This window comes from Pantherophis guttatus, chromosome 1, assembly GCF_059756535.1.
Source record: "Pantherophis guttatus breed Tessera chromosome 1, ASM5975653v1, whole genome shotgun sequence".
Lineage (NCBI taxonomy): Eukaryota > Metazoa > Chordata > Lepidosauria > Squamata > Colubridae > Pantherophis > Pantherophis guttatus.
Window position 1 is genome coordinate 120,055,599 of NC_142063.1, and position 23,503 is coordinate 120,079,101.

A 23,503-nucleotide genomic window follows, 5' to 3' on the forward strand; every position below is an offset into this window, starting at 1 on the left:
CATATAGGTAGTTCACAGCTGAAATATTGAGATTTCGGTGTTCAATGAGCTTGCTTTTTTTCCTTGCCAACATTTAACGGCCAAACTAGGGAATATCATCAGTGCTTTGCAGAAACAACCACAGATCACACATATAGGCAAGCTAATCACAAATAGGCATATAACAATTCTGATTAAGATACTAAGTCAAACAGATCTAGATCGCAATGAATGATCTGAAAGAGGAAAACTGAGCTGAGCAAACACCAACAGCCCATTGCTGACAATTGTTGCAAAAGTTCTGCACTGCTTACACTGTCTTTTGATTTGAGCCATTTGGAATCTTAAGCCTAAATATCTCAAGAATCCTTAAGATCTCTTGGGCTCAAGTCTGCACAGAATCGAGGGGGGGGGGCAGGCCTAAAAACCAGGAGCCATCTCTGCTGGTGGAGTCTCACAATTCTTCGTTTTTGGTTTCCTATTGAATAGGAGCTTGCAACCATTACTTTCGCCTCTTAGAGGCACTGGAGTTGCAACTCAGGGTTTCTCTTTCTCTTTTTTTTTTCTCCTCCTCAAAAACAATAGGAAGTTGATCAAAAAGTCCCTTGAGCGGGGTTCCCCACACGGGCATATTTTTCCTCCCCGGTTGTTTGAATTCTACCAATCCACGATCAACCGCAATTTCAAAGGAGCCATCATTTGGCAAGAGCTTCCGAGCAGGCCTGGAGGAAGGGACGCGCGGGTAAGGATTTTGGGGCACAAGCGTGTGGAGTCTTGCCGCAATCGTCTGAACAAAGGCTACTATGCCGAGGAGGAAGAGGATGGATCCGATGGGAGCCTTTCGCCTACGTAGGACTTCGCTAGGCGAGGAGGGCTGGCTCTTTACTTGGAATTTACTTTTTATCTGGGATTCGAGAACGATCCGAGAGTTCGATCAGGTTCGATTCCACGGGGGTAGCAACTAGACTTCCGTTACCGGAGCTTCCCAAGTAAACAGACCGTACTCGGTGTCCGTGCGCCATCCCTCCAGTTAAGACTGGGAGGTACATAATTTATCCTGCGAGCGGATTAAGAGGTGGCAGAGGTGGCCCTTGAATTGGGAGCCTACGGTGGATTCAGTTTTGGGCTCCGTCGCTCTTTTCTCGCGGGGCAGTCTGGTGCTTTTTCACCTGGCTGGCGAAATGTGGAATAAAGCAGGAAGGAAGGACCAGACCCGGAGTTCTTTACGGATTAGACGGGGATGGAGGGGTTCACTCAAAAGGCATCTCGCCTTTCCCTCTGTAACAAATGTTGGATTTGGGGAAAAGAAGGGGGGGCGAAGAAAGAGAGTGAGAGAAGAAAGGAAAGAGAACCAAGAGAAAGGAAATTCTGGGGAAAAAAATACCCTGAGTGAGGTAGAGCAATTGCATGATAACCACTGGCTAGCAGAGTTAGATGTGCTGAAGTAGCAAAATAAACAAAATTTAAAAAAAATAAGGTCAGGCGTAGGCCTGTTAGTCTTGCATTAGCTTGCCCCAGGGACTGCTTGGATAAGGCAACAGGAAATTGTTGATTCTCAACACAAGGATGGGTAGAACTCACAGGCTAAAGAGGTGGTTCCCTATAGAACATTATAAAGTGCCAACAGATTTTGGACCCTAACTTTGAAATCTTTTATCAGAAGATGATTAAATCTGATACTTCGACAGCATCTTTTAATGATGTTTATAATCTTCACCCCAGATAAATATGAATTATACAAGTGATAGGCCTGTTTCCTTAGTGTATCTGATGGTTGTTAGTTACCTATATATTTTTATTAGAGATCTGAAGTTTAAAATGTAACATTAGTTCATGTGATGTAATCAATACACTATAGTTTCTTTTTTCCAGACAGAAGTTTTTCATACATTTTACAGTCATTTTATTCTGGAAGGTTCATGGGATATTCTAGATGTTTTTAGAAAGTATAAGACCATAACAGAGTTGGAAGGGACCTTGGAGATCTTCTAATTCAACCCCCTATGAGACCCTATACTAGAGATCTTCAAACTTGGCAGCTTTAAGACTTGTGGACTTCAACTCCCAGAATTTTCCAGTCAGCTATGACTGGAGAATTCTGGGAGTTAAAGCCCACAAGTTTAAAGCTGCCAAGTTTGGGGACCCCTGCCCTATACCATTTCAGACCAATGGTTGTCCAATCTCTTCTTAAAAACCTCCAGTGTTGGAGCACCCATGATTTCCCAAGGCAAGACCTTCCACTAATTAATGAATAATGAATATATATATATATATATATATATATATATGAATTATCCATCCTTCCGAGGTCGGTAAAATGAGGGCCCAGATTGTTGGGGGCAATATGCTGACTCTGTCTGTAACCCACTTAGAGAGGGCTGTAAAATACTGTGAAGCGGCATATAAGTTTAAGTGCTATTACTATTGCTATATGAATAGTTTGGAAACTGATAAGAAATGAATGTTGCATATTCTTATCGTTGCCAAGAAATATTGATAATGTAAGTCTGGAAAGTCCCTCATTTGTGATCATATCACAGCTGTGGGTTTTAGAACAAATCCTTCCAATGACACTTTCTCTTTCTCACTTGTGTGATCTGATATTTATGTGCAGTCAGTTTCAGGAAGTAAAGTTTACGGGCTTCAATCCTTATATCTAAAGTAGTTGTTACCCAAGGGAAAGCATACCCAATTTGTGCATATGCTTCATATTTACTTTTGCTTCCTTAAAATGGTGTTAGAAAAATTCTAACCCACAAGTATGGGTGGGGGAGGTGTCCTCAATTGCTGTGATTTCATCTTTTTATGACAAGTAGAAAATAGGCCACAAAGAACTGAAAATAAGTGAATATACTGAATAGATACTCATATTTATTTAACTGGTCTGTTTTTCTTTCTTTTCATTTCTAATTGAACACTAAAGTACGTATTTCTAGCTGGTTAATAGCTTCCAAATGTGCTCTCCATAGAGACATTTGTATCTATTTTTTTTTCTCTTACCTTCACACATGTGCATGCTGTATTATATATCATATTTCCACAGTAATGTTTTAAATTGCTGTTTATTGCAAACCTCTTAGAATTCAGAAGAGAATTGGTGGGATAAACATATTAAATACATAATACCAGTTGGTGAGATACAGACATTTGCACCAGGGGTAAAATGCACTTACCTTCGCTACTAGATCGAAAATGTGAGCGCACACTTGCTCGCGCACCTCTCTTCTGCACACCCACAGAGCCTTCTGCACATGCACAGAAGATCAAAAATGGGACGTGATGACGTCCTAGAAGCTGGACGGAGCCTCCCACCACTGGCCCTACTGCCTCACGCGAGCCGGATAGATCTGGCCAGGTTTCACCACTGATTTTCACTATGCAGCAGTGATTTCTGAAAACATATATTTGAATACTACCTAGAAGCCTGTATGTCCCTTTTAGGGATAGGCAGAAAATAGTTGGTAACCTGTTGATCAATTTTAAAGTAATTGACAATGGTTTCTTTTTTTCCCTCTAAATTTTTTATTATTCTACAAACATATTGTTTTGTGAACAGTGTGGGACTGGAGTGTTCTACATTTTAGTATAAATAAAACAATATTCTTCATATATAATACAATTGACAATGTTATAAACTTTTAGTAATAATACATATATTTTGTTGAATTATAATCTTCCATTTCTTAATTATTCAATAATTCAATATATTATTTTATGCCAACCTCCATATTCTTAGTATTACTCCTTTTACTACAAATAAAATACCAATAATCATATTTGTTGTGTTTAACAAACTTCTATAGATCTAATAGTAATACAAAGATTTGTATTGAATTATAATGGAAGTGATGTTGCGGTGATACCAGTTGCAAAGGAACGGAGCTCTCCAAGCCTGTGCTGTCTTCTTCTTGTTTATGGGCTCTGAAAAGAGCCAAAAACTGCCTTGGAGGGGCAATGAAGCTAAGGAGGAGCGTCCTATGAGGTTCCAGGAGAGATCACAACTCTCCTGTAGAGCCCCAGGGCTTTTTCCTCTATGCCACAATGAGAGAAGAGGCAGCCTAAAATGGCTGCCACAAAGCCGGAGACAGATTAACATCCAAGAAGAGTACTGGAGCGGATTTGGTGAACAGCGTCTGGAACTGGGTGAGAACAATCCTTTTTATTTTATTTAAACTGCAACCCCAAAAGAAAATTCAGGAAAGAGAGACTGATAACTATTTTTAAAGTGGCGGCGACCCAACCACTTTGAGTAAAATTTTAGAACTTTGAAGAGAAAAGAATTAAAGGAAGAAAATAGAAAATTTGTTAAAATACAGAAGATTGGATTTTCAAATTGGACAGGAGCTGATGTTGGATAGGCATTTTAAAATGCTGGAGCTTTTTATATAAAAAACTAATACCACATTTATATTTTGGAGTATTATAGTAAAATTGGATAAGAATGATTAAGATTGAAGTCTGATTTAAGACTGCCATCTGCTGTCAAAGGAAGGTACAACATATCCCCAAATCCTGGAAAGTCTTGGCTTGTGGAAATTCAAGTGTGAGATCAAGAAAATTTTAATACTAAAAAGACCCCTAAAAGCTTCAAAATAAGACTGAATTGGCAGAGAGATTTATGAAGGTTCCACTTTTGGACTACCTAGAGGAACAGATTGATTAATTTTGGGATACAGAGACTCTTGGACATCGGATATTGAATCATTTGAGAAGTGGCTTTAGGTTTGAAAATAAGATTGTTGGACTGTTGGAGAAAAAGAAACAAAACAAATAAAAAATGAGTGAAATTTGGGAAGAAATTGCATTGTTAATCCAGGGTATTAAAGACACCTTGACAAGAAGATGTGAGGAGATTATGAATAAAATGCAGAGCGTAGATGAAAAGCTGGAAATGATGACACAAAAGACAAGGTGAAACCAGGACGCTCAGAAAGAGGAGGAGCTAACTGAAAGAGCAGCTGGAAAAACAGAACAGACAAAACAACAAGCAAAAAGACACTACAAAAAGGAGATAAAAATAAAAATAAGAATGATTGATGGAATAAACCAAGGGGAGAGCATTCTAAGAGAAATTAAGCAGGAATTGGAACTGCAGCAAAACTTTTTTGGGAGAGAAACAGGGGTAAGAGTAGATAATTTGAAACTGAGACAATGGAATAGGGTAGAGAAGGGAGAAATATTTAAGAGGATTGGCCAAGTAGTGGAAACAGCTAGAGAAGATCCAAGAGAGGAATATGGGAGACAAGCTAAGAAACAGAAAATTAAAGCTTTAAAGCGGATGAGAGATGATGGATAAAAAAGGGAACACTTTTTTATTTATTTTATTTTATTTTATTTTATTTTGAATTTGTATACCGCCCTTCTCCCTGAGGACTCAGGGCGGTGAACAGCCAAATAAAAACATCAAATACAAATATTAAAATACAGTTAAAAATATATATATAGATTTGGCCCCATTAATTAAAACAATAAACAAAACAATTAAAAAACCCTTAAAAGAATTAGGCCAGCCCGGCTTGTTGGAAAAAGAAAGTTTTAAGGGCACGGCGGAAGGCACTGAGGTCATGGATTCTCCTTATCTCAGGGGGCAACTGATTCCAGAGGGTGGGTGCCCCCACAGAGAAGGCCCTCCCCCTGGGGGGTCACCAGCCTGCATTGTTTGGCTGATGGCACTCCGAGGAGGCCCTCTCTGTGGGAGCGCACGGGTCGGTGGGAGGTCGTCGGTGGCAGTAGGCGGTCTCAAAGATAGCTAGGCCCTATGCCATGGAGCGCTTTAAAGGTGATAACCAACACCTTGAAGCGCACCCGGAAGACCACCGGGAGCCAGTGCAGTTCATGCAGGAGCGGTGTTACATGGGAGCGCCACGCTGCTCCCGTCACTACCCGCGCTGCTGCGTTCTGGACCAGTTGGAGCCTCCGGGTGCTCTTCAAGGGGAGCCCCATGTAGAGAGCGTTGCAGTAATCAAGGCGAGAGGTTACGAAGGCATGAGTGACTGTGCACAGGGAATCCCGATCAAGAAAGGGCCGCAACTGGCGGATCAGGCGAACCTGATAAAAGGTCCCCCTGGTTACAGCCGTCAGATGTTCCTCCAAGGACAGCTGCGTATCCAGGAGGACTCCCAGATTGCGAGCCCTCTCTGTGGGGGCCAAAGACTCGCCCCCAATAGTCAGTGATGGAGTCAACTGACCATATCGGGATGCCGGGAACCACAGCCACTCAGTCTTGGAAGGGTTGAGCTTGAGCCTGTTCCTCCCCATCCAGATCCGTACAGCCTCCAGGCACTGGGACATCACTTCAAGGGCATCGTTGGGGTGGCCTGGGGTGGAGATGTACAGCTGAGTGTCATCAGCGTACTGACGGTATCTCACCCCAAAGCCACTGGGATGATCTCGCCCAGCGGCTTCACATAAATGTTGAACAGGAGAGGCGAGAGGACCGACCCCTGAAGCACTCCACATATAAGAGGCCTTGAGGTCGACCTCTGCCCCCCTGCCAACACGAACTGCGACCGGTCGGAGAGAAAGGAGGAGAACCACCGTAACACGGTGCCCCCCATCCCCAACTCTTCCAACCGGTGCAGCATGATACCATGGTCGATGGTATCAAAAGCCGCTGAGAGGTCTAACAGGACCAGAACAGAGGAGCAACCCCTGTCCCGAGCCCTCCAGAGATCATCAACCAACGCAACCAATGCCGTTTCCGTGCTGTGCCCAGGCCTGAAACCAGACTGGAATGGATCCAGATAGGATGTTTCCTCCAGGAATTGCGGAAACTTTCGCGCGACCACACTCTCAACAACCTTCGCCAGAAAGCGAAGGTTGGAGACAGGACGGTAGTTGGCCAATATTGCCGGATCCAGGGACGGCTTCTTGAGGAGAGGCCTCACCACCGCCTCTTTCAAGGCCGCGGGGAAGTGACCCTCACTCAACGAAGCGTTGATAACACCCTGGAGCCAGCCTCGTGTAACCTCCCGGGAGGCCAGTACCAACCAGGAGGGACACGGGTCCAGTAAACATGTGGCCACACTAAGTCTCCCCAAAATCCTGTCCACATCATCTTAAAATAATAGTGAGATAAATTAAATTAGGGTTGGAAGTTAGAAAAAGGGGATTAATGTAATATATATATTTAAATTGAATTAATAAATAAGGGAACCTAGACTCTTGATGATGATAATTTTGAATATGTTTGAATAATATGGTGATGGTTATAAAAATAACATATAGAAATATTGAATAATCAAAAGATTGAAGATTATAACTTAATATAAATATGTGTATTATTAGTATAACTATATAAGTTTGTTAAAATGTGACAAATATGATTACCAACATTCTATTTGTAGTAAAAGGAATGATATGTAGAATTAGATTGGCATGAAAACAACATATTGAATTATTGAACAAGATAATAATGAAAGATTATAATTCAACAAAACATGTATTATTATTATTAGAAATATATAACTTGTCAAACATAACTAAGATTGTTTTATTTGTATTAAAATGTGATTAGAAAAGGGATATATTTTAAATATACAGTGGCATAACTAAAAATTAGAAAGGGGATAAACAATGGAAGATTATAATTCAAGACAATGGTTTCCGAGTTATCTAGTAATGTGAACAACCCCCAACTTCCTGCTTTCAAACTTGAGAGAATTTTGGGAATGGCCTTTTATATAGAGAGACTTGTGACAGTTTTGCACTGATCAAAAATATTCAATAACAAAATATTCTCTTAGATTCTCAGTTCCATATTTCTTACAGTTACTTGTCTGCCTCAGTTCATTGTTTTAGTTCAAACTTCTATTGAGCAACAATTTACAAACTAGATCTCATAAGCAGAATTTTTTTTATTTTTTTAAAGTTTTTTATTAATAATATAAAATTAAAAAAACATTGGACATAGATATGATATCACTGGTTCTAAACATCTTCTGTCACTTTACAATAATATTAGTACTCATATAAACATAGTTCTTAAGCTTTGTTCACTATTAATGAACATAATATGATATGATATTAATACTTTTCCTCTTATTTCTGTATATTTATTTATCTCTTAATCATACATTTATCTTTAATAATATCTATATTTTTGTTCTAACATTATACATTTGTCTTGGCTACCCTCTTGTTATCTGTCCAATCATAAAATTGTTCCCAGATTTTGTAGTACTTAGTTTCGCTTTTATCCTTGAGATCATAAGCAGAAATTTGATTTTGTCACATACCAGTTTTGCGGACAGGCATGTAATGAATACTGTCAAAAACATTAATGATTGCAGACATTCTGTTATCATTCTAGGCAAGCAAGACCTCTGCTTATTTTTGCAAGCAAAGGTCAAACTCACATTTACCATCTCTTATCCTTAAGTCATAATTTTTATTTCTTGCAAACTATTTGGGGGAAATATGTAGAATAAATGGCCAAATATAAATAGGTTTTAGTTCACCTTGCTACTTGGTGTTATTTTTTTTTCTATTGAAATTTTATTCTCAGATTTTATGTGCTTTAAAGAAGCTATTCAAAATATTAATCACATCAGTAAGACAGCTAGCTTCCTTGGACATACTTGCATCCTAGCACATTATTTCTAGGCTTGGACAACAAGTTACCTTAGACTAAAGGTAGTAGTGAAAATCCAGCCATTACCTGGACATAAACCATTGTTTTAAGGTGTAAAAATAATAATTATTTATTTGGACATAGCATTTTATAGGAATAAAACAATTGTGGGTTTTGAACATGAATGTATGTTTCATATCCTCCCTCTGTATGTACATTTTTGTGTATGTGCATGTATTTGTTTTAAGCATCTTAAATTTCACTTATTTTTCCAGGCGCTGTACACCAGCTATGGATAACATGGAAACACTTGGTCCTCCACCCCCCTATGATGACAAGAGGTCTGGAACTGAAGGTGGGAGAACACAATCAAAACAATCAATTTACATGAAAGGGATGTTAAATGAAAATATTATAAAGGGTTAAGGGACAGGAGAAATTGTGTCTGTAATCAGGAAAACTGTAACTTAGTACTGTAAAGAGAGGGCCAAACTAGAAAAGAAGTGTTAAATGCATGTTTTTATTTAGAATTGAGATGAGGGCAGTTACTGAAGTTTCAGAATACTAATATGTGGATAATAAATTATTTTAAGTAGGAGTAGATTCAGCCATTGTTGTAATTTGCATCCAGATAAATACATAACGCACTGCTACAATCATGCCTAGGAGATCTACTATGGATCCATCCTATCACAACTACAATTGCCGTTTTGTCGCATAGATAGGGTTGATCAATGTTGAAGAGAATCTCCTCTTCTCTTAACAGGTGATAGAAGTTGTGAGATGGAAGAAGGGGACTTCCGAATTGCATATTGGGTGGAAAAAAATGTTAGGCAAGCCTTCATTCGCAAGGTAAGTCTGATACCAGCCCTCTGACGTAGGCCGGAGCAGGCAATCAATTACTGAGCTTGGCTGAAATAACAGAATCTTACAAATCTGATTTTCCCACTTCTTGTACTCCATTGAATGGAGGAGGTGTCTGCCTGAGGCACTTTCAAATGTTAGCGCATTATTCTGGACTTAAAAAATGTTTCAGTCCCTTTTGCTTAAGCAGTAGCTCCTTTTTATTTCCCTCAGGTTAACTTCCTTATGTTCTACATATACTTATGCAAACTACAGAATAGACCTGAACAACATATGGCCCACCAAGCAGCCTTGTGTGGTCTGCTAGTATTTTTTAGTCAGTAATTTTGCCGAAAAGACGTGCTGCTAAGTGCCTCCAGTTCCTTGCTGCTGTCACTCTGCTAATAGCTAAACAACTGATTGACACATCAGGTATTTCTTGGTTGAGAAAATATATGGCAGTATTAAAATGTTCCATATAATTCAGCAAAAGGCTTTCATTCTTGCATCAATTCTCGCTAACAATTCTTGTGGGAGCATCTGAATATGGTCACCCACCACTTGGTCTTCGTTTGGCATTTTGAATGCATCTCTTTTGTCTTCACAAACAGGTTTACAGCATCATCACCCTTCAGTTACTACTGACTGTGGCAATTGTTGCCGTCTTCACTTTTGTGTAAGTGTTCATGGGTCCAAGATAGACAAAGTCGTGCAGGTGGACATGGGACTCAGAATGTGTGATGGGCAATGAGTGCTGATACTCCTCCAGATTCGTATCTGTCAGGCTCAAACACAGAGAGGGGCTGCATTTTTCCTCCTTTTTTGTGAGATTTTTGGTTTTCCCCTCCCCCTTTATCCTACTACTGCTTCTGATTGTATGAAAATAAATTATATTAACTCCAGGAGAGCAGAGAGAAACCTTAGCTCCTGATGCTCCAAAGCCTTCTAAAGCTTGCCATGTTATTGAAGAAGCAATGGTGATAGCAATAGCAATAGCACTTCGACTTATATACCGCCACACAGTGATTTTACAGCCCTCTTTAAGTGGTTTACAGAGTCAGCATATTTCCTCGAACAATTTGGGCCCTCATTTTACCCACTTTGGAAGGATGGAAGGCTGAGTCAGCCTTGAGCCTTGGTGAGATTTGAACTGCTAAATTGCAGGCAGTCAGCAGAAGTAGCCTGAAGTACTGCATTCTAACCACTGTGCCACTGCGGCTCATCATTGTATGATGCTTCAGGTGACAGACTTCCCTCTCTATTTTTGGAGAATATATATATTTTTTAGATACCCCCAAAGCCTATTATTTCTGAAATGTTCTAAAGATAGGGATTAGAATTTATTTCTTTGCTTTTCTTTGGGTTTTTTTTTAATCCCACCTTTATTGTTTTTATAAATAACTCAAGGTAGCAAACATACCTAATGCCCCTTCTTCTTCCTATTTTCCTTATAACAACAAGCCAGTGAGATGGGTTGGTCTGAGAGAGAAGGACTGGCCCAAGGTCACCCATAAGGCTTACATGCCTAAAGCAGGACCCATTAGGCTTACATGCCTAAACCTCTATGGATTAGTAGAGTTATTGGTATGTAGAGTGCATTCAAGCAGCAGTGAAGAAATGTATTTCCCTTTGGCTCCTTTTTGTTCATATATGAGAAGCCTATAGACGTGCAAAAATTTTGGCAAACTTGATAAGGAAATATCTATTTGGTTGAAGGCATCTTCTTTGCATTAGGTATATGTTTCAGTAATTGCATACCAAAATACATAGTGAATACAAGCTAATCAGCAGCTAGATACAAGCCAAGCTCTGGGTGTTGATGGGTAAGTATTAATGTTCTTGACCACAAAAGAGAAAATGAAACTGTAAAATAATCTTAATGGAATTTTAGGCTAACTTAGGTCAAAAGTGGTTGATAGTCCAGTAATACTTTATCTCATGTCATTTTTCTCCACAGGACTCCTGTGAACACTTACGTGATCAATCACATTGCAATCTATTATGCATCTTAGTAAGTATTAGTCGAAATGCCACTGGTGATCTATTGCTTTGCTGTAATCTTCCCTAGTGCCTTTTAGATATATTGATAATACAGTCGAAGAACTCCAAGCCATAATGGAAAGCACAGGTTGTCCTCGAATTATGACTGTTCATTCAGCAACGGTTTGAAATTATAATGGTGGTGAACACAGGGACTTGTAACTTTCCACGTGAATTTACAGCCATTGCAGCAGCCTTGCAGTCATATGATTATGATCTGGATTCTTGACAACCTATTTGCACTTAAAATGGGTTGCCAAGTCCTCCATGATCATGTACTCGCCATTTGCAATTTTCCCTGCTGACTTTTTCAGAAATCAGCAGGGAAGATGGCAAGCTTCCACCACAGGACTCCTTTTGGTTTCTGGGGGCTGACTGGAAAAGGTCCATCAGGATCCTTCAGGATCTTTTTTCAGTGAACCTCTTGGAGAGAGGAAGGGCTTTCTGCCAGATTGATTTCACTCCATGTGAGTGCGGAGTGTCTCTGCAAAGCAGCTCTTCCACTCTCAAAGAAAATGACTGGAATCGTTCATGGTGAAAGCATTAGCAATAGCACATAGATTTATATACCACTTCATACTGCTTTACAGCCCCTTTCTAAGCAGTTTATAGAATCAGCATATTGCCCCTAGCAATCTGGGTCCTCATTTTACCAACCGCGGAAGGATGGAAGGCTTAGTCAATCTTGAGCCAGTCAGAATCGAACTGTTGGCAGAATTAGCCTGCAGTACTGCATTCTAACCACTGTGCCACCACGGCCAAGAAGAATTTTAGCCTGGGATGCTTGTAGGGAGGCTAGCTGCAAACACCTCATGCTTCAAGACTCCCATGTTAAAATCCCTCTTGACTTTCACCATGGACTTTTGCAGCCAGAATTTTTGAGAATGACGACTGCCTGTCAGATGGATTTTGTTTATCCAGTTCAATGCAAGAATTCCCTTCTCTGCATGAAGGGGACCCGCCTCCCTCTTTTGGCAGACAGCTTTTTCCCTCACTGTTTAACAAGCCACACAGTCGCTTAATGATTGCACCTGGGAGAGCCAGGATAGCAGTCATTGAGCTAAACGATCATGTGGGGTACCTTGCTTAATGACTCCCATGACTTATAGCTGCAACGGGCATGCTCTATTATAGTTGTAAGACAAGAACTTCCTGTACCATAATGAATACTTGACAAGTTGTATCCTTTAAGATTCTCTGCTCTACTCTGACTTCCATCACCACTGACTACTAAGTACATTTGATATCACTTTTCAGAGGAGGTATGTCCTATCTTCTAAACTTGGCATAGTCTCATAAAACCTCTGATAAAGCTTTAATATACATATTTAATTATATGGCTTAATGACTTTCATTGAAAAAAAAGTTTACTAAATGTAGGAGGGTAGCTTGCTGTTTAGACTTGTTGCCTTTCAGTTTGCAATAATTTGTCTTTTCTACTTTCCCAGTGTTTTATTTTTGATCTGTTACCTGGTGCTGGTGTTTTGTCAAAAGATCCAGTAAGTACTTCCCACAGATAACATCTGTGATTTTATGGTGCATCACATTCAAAATTTGCTGGGAATTTTAGAATGAAGGATAGAGAAGTGGTTAGAGGATTGGCATTCCAAGGCTGTAGAAATACAGCCTTGATAGATGATTGATGCCATTTTTTTTTTGCCCTGCAATAGAAACAGGAGATGTAAAAATGAGGCCTGGATGAGGCACTTCTCTTATTTGGAAATAATGGATGTGCACATACAGCAATCATGTTCATAGGTTTAGGATTGTTGCAGCTAAAAGATAAATTTGCATGAACAGCAGAATAACAAGAATAGAAGAGCTTAAGAGTAGGTAAGCAATGAAAAATACAGGTACAGTAGTCCTCGATTTACAACCACAATTGACCCCATAATTTATGTTGCTAAGTGAGAAATTTGTTAAATGAATTCTGCCCCATTTTACAACTTTTCTTGCTACGTTTTTCAAGTGAATCGCTGCAGTTGTTAAATTAGTAACGTTGTTAAGTGAATCTGGCTTCCCTATTGATTTTGCTTGCCAGAAGGTCCCAAAAGATGATCACATGGACCCAGGACAGTGCAACTCCCATAAATATAAGCCAATTGTCAAGCACCGAATCCAAATCATGTGACCATGGGGATGCTGCAACAGTCATAAGTGTGAAAAAAGGTCGTAAGTCACTTTTTTTCAGTGCTGTTGTAACTTTGAATGCTGTAAGTCGAGGACTACCTGCAATGCAAATTTTGTCTATCCGATGGTTATACAGTAGTATTGCAGCGAAAGTACACTGTCACAAGCCAGGAATCTGAAAGACCTTAGGGGAAAAAAAGTGTTTTCAGAGGAACTGTAATGTAAAATAGCTTTCTATCATAAGAAAGCACCTATATAATCCTTTTGAAGCTTTCTTTAAATTCTATGTTTCCCTGAAAATACGACCTACCTAGAAAATAAGCCCTAGCCTGGTTTTTACATGTGCGTCTAATTTAAGCCGTACCTCAAAAACAAGCCCTAGTGAAGGAGGTAGGCGTCTCAGCATAGGAGGTAGCAAGTGCGTGCAGGCCAACAGTGTCTGGCAGCAACCGCAGCCTGTGCAGCACAGGTGAGGAGTACCTGTGCAAGTAGCATGCAGAAGCAGAGGTGGGGAAGAAGGCAGGTGATCCAGATGCACCGTGCGGGCTGCAGGAAAGCCGAGTAGTGATGGGCCAGAGTGTCGGGCAGCTGTGAGAGGCTCATCTTCACGTCTCTCGGCTTGCCTGCAGCCTGTGTGGCGCGTTGGAATCGCCTGCTTTATACTCCATGGATTGGGATTGTCTGCCTTCCATTCTGTGCCTTCCGCTCTGCACAGCCCCAGAGTGCGCTGGCCAAGGGAGCAGCAAGCTGCAGCTGCTGCCAGATACTGTTGGTCCAGGCGTGCTTGCCGGCTCTTGTGTGTGCACCAGGGGGGTGGGGCACCCAGCTGGGCTGATCACCCTGAAATCGTGTTTCCCTGAAAATAAGCCCTAGTGCTTACTTACTAAAAAATAAAACTGGGTCTTATTTTCAGGGGAACATGGTACATCCCTTCATCAAAAGGTATTCATTATTGGCTTTCTTGATGATGGGACCCAAGTTGCTAACTTTCTCTACATTATAAATTAGATTTATAGCTTCCTTAGTAGGGAAGCTATTAACCTTTTTTTCTAGATGGCTAATTTCCAAATAGATCAAGGCGGCAAACATATCCAGCACACCTTCCTTATGCTATTGTCCCACAACAATAACCCTGTTAAAGTCAGGATGCAGAAGGTTAAAGGTTTCAAGCTACAGTGGCTTTGCTTAGGAATGATGAAGCTAGAAATCAAAATGCAGCTTTTTAAAATCTTGGTTTGGAAGCTTCCTGTTCTTAAATAACTTATTAATTTTGCTCTTAAAAAGCTTCAAATAGAATTGTCCTAGAAATAAATAGAATATAAATATAAATAGAATATAGAAATAAATATATTTCTATAAATATATTTCTATATATAAATATTTATAGAAATATTATATAAATAGAATAGAAATAGAATATAAATAGAATATACTTTTTTCTTAAAGTGGGATCATTTGTATGGGCACTGACTAATTATCTGGTCTTTTTTAGGAGACGATTTCCATGGAACATAATCCTTACGACAATTTTTGTAAGTAGTAGATTGATGTTAGAGGTTGGGCTAAATTTAGTAGATGTGATATCCCTAACATGGGGAAACCTGAAATGTTGGCAAAAGAGCCTAGGATAGACATAAAAGAGTGTAATATATTTGCATTATTACAAAATCTTCAAGTAAAAATTAATTGCAGATTATTAAAACACTTGGCAATGAAAATTATTTCATTGCCTCCAAACTACAAATGTTTCCTTACGTTCAGATAGATTATCTAAACAGTATATCTTTCCCTTTTAAACAAATACATTTACAAAGTTTGAGGGGAAAAATGGCACAATCTAATGCTAACAATTTGGAATTGGGCTAAAATGGAACACCTAGGCCATTAACCAGTGCAAATTTTAGAAATCATCTAATACCTCTACTGAAAGATCAGCCTTAATTGTCAGTTGCTAACTGCACAATTTAAGGTATTAACATTAATGGCTTATGACCTAATTAACAATGACCACTTCTCTCATTATGAACTTCTCCAATTGTTAATGTCTCTATTTGGACCCATGAAAGAGTGTTTCACTTGAGCTTCTTCCAGATTATGAAACTTGGTGGCAGTATGTTCTGCTTCTTTGGTCGTTGGATATATTTTTTTTATGGTTTTCTAAGGAAAGCGTAAGTTATGGCTTTCATTTTGGACTTGTTTGTGATCCAGAGTAAAATACATGGGAAAATCCCATTGCCAGTGAAAATGAAATTAGGGTTAGGGTTAGGGTTAAGGTTAGGGTTAGACATCATAGCCGAAAATGAAGCCTAGGGATAGATTAATCATGGTTTTCTAAGAAAAGCATTAGTTATGGTTTTCATTTTGGTCCAAGGTAAAATACATGGGGAAATGTCAGTGCCAATGAAAATGTGATTAGGGTTAGGGTTAGATCTATTTGTTGTCATGGCCGAAAACTAATGCTAAGAGTAGATTCTTAATGGTTTTCTAATGAAAGTGTCATTTATGGCTTTCATTTTGGACTTGTTTATGGTCTAGAGTAAAATAATGGGAAAATCCCGTTGCCAATGAAAATGAAATTAGAGTTAGGGTTAGGTCTGCTTGGTGTCATGGCCAAAAACTAATGCTAGGGATAGATTCTTAGTGGTTTCCTAAGGAAAGTGTCAGTGACAACTTTTATTTCAGATTTGTTTGTGGTCCAGAATAAAATACATGGTAAAACCCCATTGCCATTTCAAATGAAACTAGAAGTAGGGTAGGGTTAGGGTTAGATCTGCTTGGAGTCATGACAGAAAACTAATGCTAGGGATACATTCTTTGCGCTTTTCTAGGGAAACTGTTACAGCTTTTCTTTCAGACTTATTTGTGGTCCACAGAAAAATACGTGGGAAAATCTTATTGCCATTAAAAATGAAACTAGGGTTAGTGTTAGGGTTGGAGTTAGGTTTAGAGTTAGGTCTACTTGGAGTTATCGCTGAAAAATAATGCTAGGGATAGATTTAAGAATGTTTCTTAGTAAAGATCTGAGCCTTGATGGTGCAGTGGTTAGAGTGCAGTACTGCAGGCTACTTCTGCTGACCACTGGCTGCCTGCAATTTGGCAGTTCAAATCTCACCAGGCTCAAGGTTGACTCAGCCTTCCATCCTTCCAAGGTCGGTAAAATGAGGACCCAAATTGTTGGGGGCAATATGCTGACTCTGTAAACCACTTAGAGGGCTGTAAAGCACTATAAAGCGGCATATCTAAGTGCTATTACTATTGCTAGTAAATTGATATTTGCACATGTAAAACAGGCAGCCAGTCTTTCAGTGTTTTTTGTCCACACAGAATTAAACAGAATCTCTAAATTAATTATTCAGATGTCATAAGTGTTATATTCATTCCACTTTTTGGTTACCATTCCTTCAGCAAAGGTAGTGAGTTCATCTTATATTTTTCAAAACGGGAAACCAGGCTTAATAGCAGTGACTGTGAGACGGATCTTGCAGTCTTAGTGGACAATCAGCTAAATATGAACCAGCAGTGGCAGCTAAAAAAGCCAATGCAATCCTAAATAACAGAGGGATATAATCAAGATCAAATGAGGTACTAATACCACTCTATAAAGCCCTAGTAAAACCACACCTAGAGTACTGTATCCAGTTTTGGTCACCACACGATAAAAAAGATGTTGAGGCTCTAGAAAAAGTGCAGAGGAGAGCAACCAGGATGATTAGGGGACTGGAGACTAAAACATATGAAGAACCGTTACATGAACTGGATATGGCTAGTCAAGTGAAGAGAAGGAGGGGGTCAACCTATTTTCCAAAGCACCTGAAGGCCAGACAAGGAATAATGGATGGAAACTAACCAAGGAGAGATTCAACCTAGAAATGAGGAGGAACTTTCTGACAGTGAGAATAATCAACCAATGGAACAGCTTGCCTTCGGAAGTGGTGGAAGCTTCATCACTTGAGACTTTCAAGAAAAGATTGGACTGCCATTTGTCAGAAATGGTGTAGGGTCTCCTGCTTGAACAGGGGGTTGGACTAGATGACCTATAAGGTCCCTTCCAACTCTGTTAATCTGTTAAAAGTGTTTAATTTTGTATTATTCACTTCACCAGCACAGTATTTTGAATGATAGTTGTTTAATCTTTGGCTATATAGTAGTGATATTTTTAAAATTATGAAGTGAAATACATTGATGTGGAATTTGCTCTTATTATTTCTGTCTGTATGGCAGCTCAATTTTTAGGGAATGTATTTGATTAAGCAATCTGCATTTTTAAGAGGACTGTTTATTCTTGCCTCAGATGATAACAATGGCAATTCACTAAAAATGCTTAAATCTAGGTTTGCTTGTTAATTTATGTATGTTCACTTCTGAATGGGGAGGGAAAAATTGCAATGGAATAATAGATATAGCCAATATTGTACTATGTACATAAAGCTTTGTTAATTTTCTTTTCTGTTTTGCTTTTTTCCCCTAGACACTGTCTTTGGGATTTATGACAGGCACCATTGCTAGGTACTGTACATGGGAGTAAATGAGAGTGATAAGTTACAATGGGGATAAACAAACTGGATTTTCTCAAAAGATAAGGGCAAAGTGTTGAATAATTATTACTAGAAAATGGATAATAGCCATAGTCTTGGCAAATAAAGCATCTTATTTCCTTAAAAGTACCAACAAGCTCTTTTTTTCATTTTTGGTTATAAATACATCCTTGCCATCAGTTATTGGGCATTGTGTTAAGAGATTTTATAATAGTTTTGTCATTGGCTGTTGGATGGCAAAGGCCTCTTTAAATATAAAAATAAACCAGATTTCCCTCCTGTGTAAGATTTCATACTAAAAACATTGTAAAATTTGTATCTGGAAACATTCTGAAGAAAGATTGAATGACTTTATTTAAGAACCTGTTGTGAATGTTTTAAAATAACTGTTGAAAAATAGCACAGTAACATTTCTGGAAAAGTTCTGTCTTAAGTTGAGTAACATGTTTCTTAGTAAGGTGAGATTCAAATGAGTCGTTTGATGCATGAGAATATCTTGGAAGATTCTTCAGAAAGTATAGTGTCTTAGATTGATGTGAAGAATATTCAGGTGATCTGTTTATCCCACAATAATGCCACTAATTGATACAAATTGGCAGTGTTTATTTTTAAGAATTATACTGGCCTGGATTGAGAATATCTGAGTTCTCTTATACCAGTTTTGCAGTCAGTCAGAGAGGCCTTTCTCGACATCCATTGAAGATTGCAAATAGAAGTTTGAATATCCTCATTATGATCACTTTCTGCGTGGCTTATAAGAATTTTCATAAACTTTGTGAATCTTATATACCGTAATAATAAAATTGATTAATGATATCACAAAGGCATTTTTTAACATTCTTTTTTGCAGCATGCATGAGACCAAAGCTGTAATCCTTGCCATGATCATCACTACAGTTATAACAATCACTGTCACTGCTTTCTCTTTCCAAACAAAGGTGAGCTGTCTTTGTCATTTTGATATAGTGAAGAGGAGCAAATGGGATAGTCAAGAATGAGTAAAGTAAGAGAGATAATCAAGAATGAATTGGTGCAGGATACTGTGCAAAAGTGAGTGGCTAGTATGAAAGAAGTACCCTGAGAATATTTAATTATGTCACTAGGACTAATGAAGATCAAATTACAAAACAAGCATATGAAGAAAGAATGTGGGTTGAGAGGAAGAGGAAAGCCAAAGGGGTCATGCATGATTGGATGGAGTTGAAAAGATCCTGAAAGAGAGGCAAGAAGTTTAAGGAACAAGAGAAAGTGTGTGAAGCAGTATATGAACATGGTGGAAGCAAGGATAGTTGCAAGGATGGAAAATGTGAAGAAGTAGTGCATGGTGCAAGCTAGATCAACTTACATTTGATTTTTTTCTTTTTTTCTCATGACATGCCTTTAATTTCTGTGACTCATTTCTTATTCATTTTGCATTTATTGGCTATCATATGTATGTATTGTATGTATGAATGTATGTATGTACCCGTGTTTCCCCGAAAATAAGACCCTGTCTTATATTTTTTGAACCCTGAAATAAGCACTTGGCCTTATTTTCGAGACGGTCTTATTATTTTGGGGTGCGTGGAGCAAAATGGAGCTCCTCTTGCATCTTACCTGATTTCCAGCTCTACGTTTAAATATTTTCAGGGAGGGATTATTTTCAGGAGGAGGCTTATTTTAGCGCATGCACTCAAAAGCCCGATTGGGCTTATTATCAGGGGATGTCTTATTTTCAGGAAAACAGGTTATGTATGTATGTATGTGTAGGGCAATAAAATGGTGTCACTTATGCTATAATGTATCATTCTCATTGACAGGTGGATCTCACAACCTGGACTGGGTTTTTTTGTATACTGGCAATTGTCCTTTTTGTGACTTCTATCACTACTACTATTGTCCTGATACACAAATATGTAAGTGGCTGGAATGGATGACCCGCTTTCAAGTGTGTGCATTAATAAATATTTACATGTGTTTACATTTGGAACATATCTGCTTTAATTGGGAAGCTATGGCATATAATAAATGCCTCTATTTTTTCCCCTTCGCTTGATTGAGGCGTTTTGAAATTGAGCTGTGGCCGTAACAAATCCCTTCTATTCATGCGGTGTTGTCCCTTAATAATGTCAATGGAGTTCTCACTGACTGCTTAAACTTCCTCTTGCAGAGACCTGTAATTAACTGGATCTTACTTGTCTTCTTCAGATCTATTGGGTCCATATGCTTTATTCAGCCATTTGTGCCATCATCTTTACCCTGGTTAGTAAAAAAATACTTTATTGCCCCAAGATGCGTTTTATGAAAATAATAGGTGTACAGCACTTTGAACGCTCTTATGTGCTAAGCAAAATAAGATTATATAGTAGTCCTCGACTTATGACCACAGTTGAGTCCAAAATTTATATTGCTAAGCGAGACATTTGTTAAATGAATTTTGCCCCATTGACAGTTGTCAAATGAATCAGTGCAGTTGTTAAGTAACCCGGTTGTTAAGTGAAACAGGCTTCTCCATTGACTTTGCTTGTCAGAAGGTTGTAAAAGGTGATCACATGACCTCCCAGGACACGGCAACTGTCACAAATATGAGTCAGTTGCCAAACGCCCAAATCTTGATCGCATGATCATGGGGATACTGCAATGGTTGTAAGTGTGAAAAACTTACAAAAGTCACTTTTTCCAATGCCATTGTAACTTCAAATGGTCACTAAGCAAACTGTTGTAAGTCGAGGACTCCCTGCACCTGGGTAAAACAACTCAGTAGCTCATTTTGTAACTGGAAATGATTCATCAGAGGCAGCATTTCACTGACCTGTCATAAATAATAATATGAAATGCATAAAGACACATGAAATTGGAAAAAATGCCAGAAATATTTGAACTTTAGCTGTTCAAACAAAATATCAAGATTTGTTTGTTAACCCCAAATTACATCTAATAATGTTGAGCTTTGATATGTCCCAATAAAAGGAAATCAACAATATATATTATTACCAAGTGGGGAATTTGCTATAATTTGTAAATTATTTGATGTGATGGAGTCACTTCTTTGAGCACTTCCAATTAAAATATGGACAGTGATTAAAAAATGGATCATTAAGAAGCATCTCCATCCTTGACGTGGATTATAGGATTGTTAGACACTTCTAATTTGTATGTATGTTTCCTGTGTGTGTACCACTTTGGTACATTAAAAAATTACTGCATTAAATTAAAAAAAGATCTGAAATTTTGAAATGAAGCTAAGGAATTCAACAAAGAGTATATTGATAGGATTACAAAAAACAGTATTGATCAACACGTTAAATGAAAATTAAGGAACTAATGAAGGATGCATGGCAAGAAATGACTGACGGGACACTTGCATCTTTAGAGGTAATTTTTTTTTAAACTATGAGACTAATTGCTTCTTTTTGATTTCCTACAGTTCCTTGCATATGACACCCAGTTGCTCTTGGGGAATAAGAGGTTTTCCATCAGTCCTGAAGATTACGTTTATGGAGCAATTCAAATCTACGTAGATGTCATCTACATCTTCCTTTCTTTTTTAAGACTTGGGAGCAGACGTTAGGGATTTTTTTATATGGCAACTTAAGGAACATGTTGTTTTCAGAATATTAATATCTTTGCCTTCCCCCATATGAATCTGTTTTTGAATATTATCATATACACATACTTACAAATTTCCGGATTGTTCTTATTTTACTATACTGTGTGAAAGCTTTGTATATTTTAAGGAAACTCATTTATTAAGTACATGGGCTGAACCCAAAGTTCAATAAACTTAAGTCCCCTGAAATAATTAGTACACTGTCAAAGTGAATATATGTCCTATGAGATTCATTTGGATTTAATAAGTTTTCCTGCATCAGCATCCATGCCAAAGCTCTTATCTGCAACTATTAAAATTAATTCTTCAGTTAACATAAAAGAATACAACTAGTACATTAATGTAGCATACAGCATATAGCCAGAACATTACTATTTTTCTTTCATAGTACATCTACATTGTACATCTAAATCTACAGGTATTATATTCATAGGAGGCTTTGTCTAGCCGTTATCTTATTAGAATTCTTAAATTAGACCAGAGGTTCCTGTAGGGGTCACCAAACTTGGTAACTCTTAAAACTTGTGAACTCCAACTCCCAGAATTTCTCATTCCCATGCTGGCTAGGGAATTCTGGGACTTGAAGTCCACAAGTCTTAAAGTTGCCAAGTTTGGAAACTTCTGCTCCAGGCCAAGATTCTGTTTTACACAGAGGATTCTTGGATGCTGTTACCTGTAAGAATCTCAAAGAGACCTGGCTGCTGTTGTTTTTCAGTGGTCTGACTCCCAATAAGGAAGGGATGAATCCTCTAGTAACATACCTTCTACCCTGCACTTCCTAGTTACTGTACACTATAGAAACATCCGAGAGAGATGTTGAAGATTCAGAAAGTTCTGGGTTGAGATCTCCAGTCTTCCAGCTTGCAGGCTGTCATTTCTTATATTGGTATTACAGATAAATTGTATAATATGTTTTTTTATATCTAATGCTGGCATTTTTATTCGTAATTCCTTTATTAATGATTGCCACAATGAAATAGATGATGGCAGGAGTAACCTCCGAGACAGACAATGTGAAGATCCAGAGGGTTCTTCTGGGTTGAGACCTCCAGTTTTCCAGCTTGGAGGCTGTCATTTGTTATATTAGTGTTACAAATAAATTGTATAATATGTTTTTTCTTATATAATATTGGCATTTTTATTTGCAATTCCTTTATTAATGTTTGCCACAATGAAACCTGACTTTTTCAAGCTGCTACTTAAAAAAAAAAGAGCAGGATAGCTATGGTAATTCAGGAAAAGGAAGGGATCAAATGGATAAATAACTATACAGTTGGCATTCTTCTATCATTGTACTTTCTCCCCCTTCCCCCACCCGACTAATTTTACAAGAAACCATTAAGTTGCAAACCACCTTAGATCTATTTGTGAAAGTGCAATTCAGTTGTTTGATTTTTAACATGTATTGGCCTGAGAAGTTACATATTAGTTGTGAAGTGGGAGGTGCTGATTGCTTTTATATTACAAGTATCCAACTAAGAATAATACATTTTAAATGAAATTTAAGAGTATTGATGTTTTGGGGGGAGAGGGGGGAGGGAGATATGTCCTACTAATGAGAATAAAATCCATGTTCAAATAATGGGAAGATTTTGGATATTTGCATAAAACTATGTTATTTATTTCCTATAATGATACTCCTGCAGGTCCAGAGAAAGCAGGGTCTGGACCATAATGTTCAGAACAGATCTATTTCTGGAGGATTACATCTGTTGATAGCACTTTTAAAATCTGCACATTTATCCTTAGGCATTTCCACACAAACAGTGGTAAAGACAAAACAGGGCAAATGTCAGTTCCCAGATTAATTAAAAT

At 38.4% G+C, this 23,503-nt stretch overlaps 1 protein-coding gene across 2 annotated transcripts; it reads left to right on the forward strand.

Moving 5' to 3' along the window:
• Positions 1-374: 374 nt before the first annotated feature.
• On the forward strand, positions 375-22,815 carry LOC117667995 (protein lifeguard 3-like). 2 transcript variants are annotated; one of them, XM_034421660.3, is made up of 12 exons: positions 375-721; positions 8,827-8,906; positions 9,318-9,403; positions 10,006-10,070; positions 11,352-11,405; positions 12,883-12,933; positions 15,057-15,096; positions 18,033-18,070; positions 18,950-19,037; positions 19,899-19,994; positions 20,287-20,340; positions 21,506-22,815. In XM_034421660.3, exons 2-12 carry the CDS (start codon positions 8,843-8,845, stop codon positions 21,647-21,649), a joined length of 780 nt encoding a protein of 259 aa, XP_034277551.2. In that variant the 5' UTR covers positions 375-721; positions 8,827-8,842; the 3' UTR covers positions 21,650-22,815. The 2 variants fall into 2 exon arrangements, with proteins under 2 accessions (XP_034277551.2, XP_034277561.2); XM_034421670.3 differs by having other exon boundaries at positions 711-1,022.
• Positions 22,816-23,503: the final 688 nt, after the last annotated feature.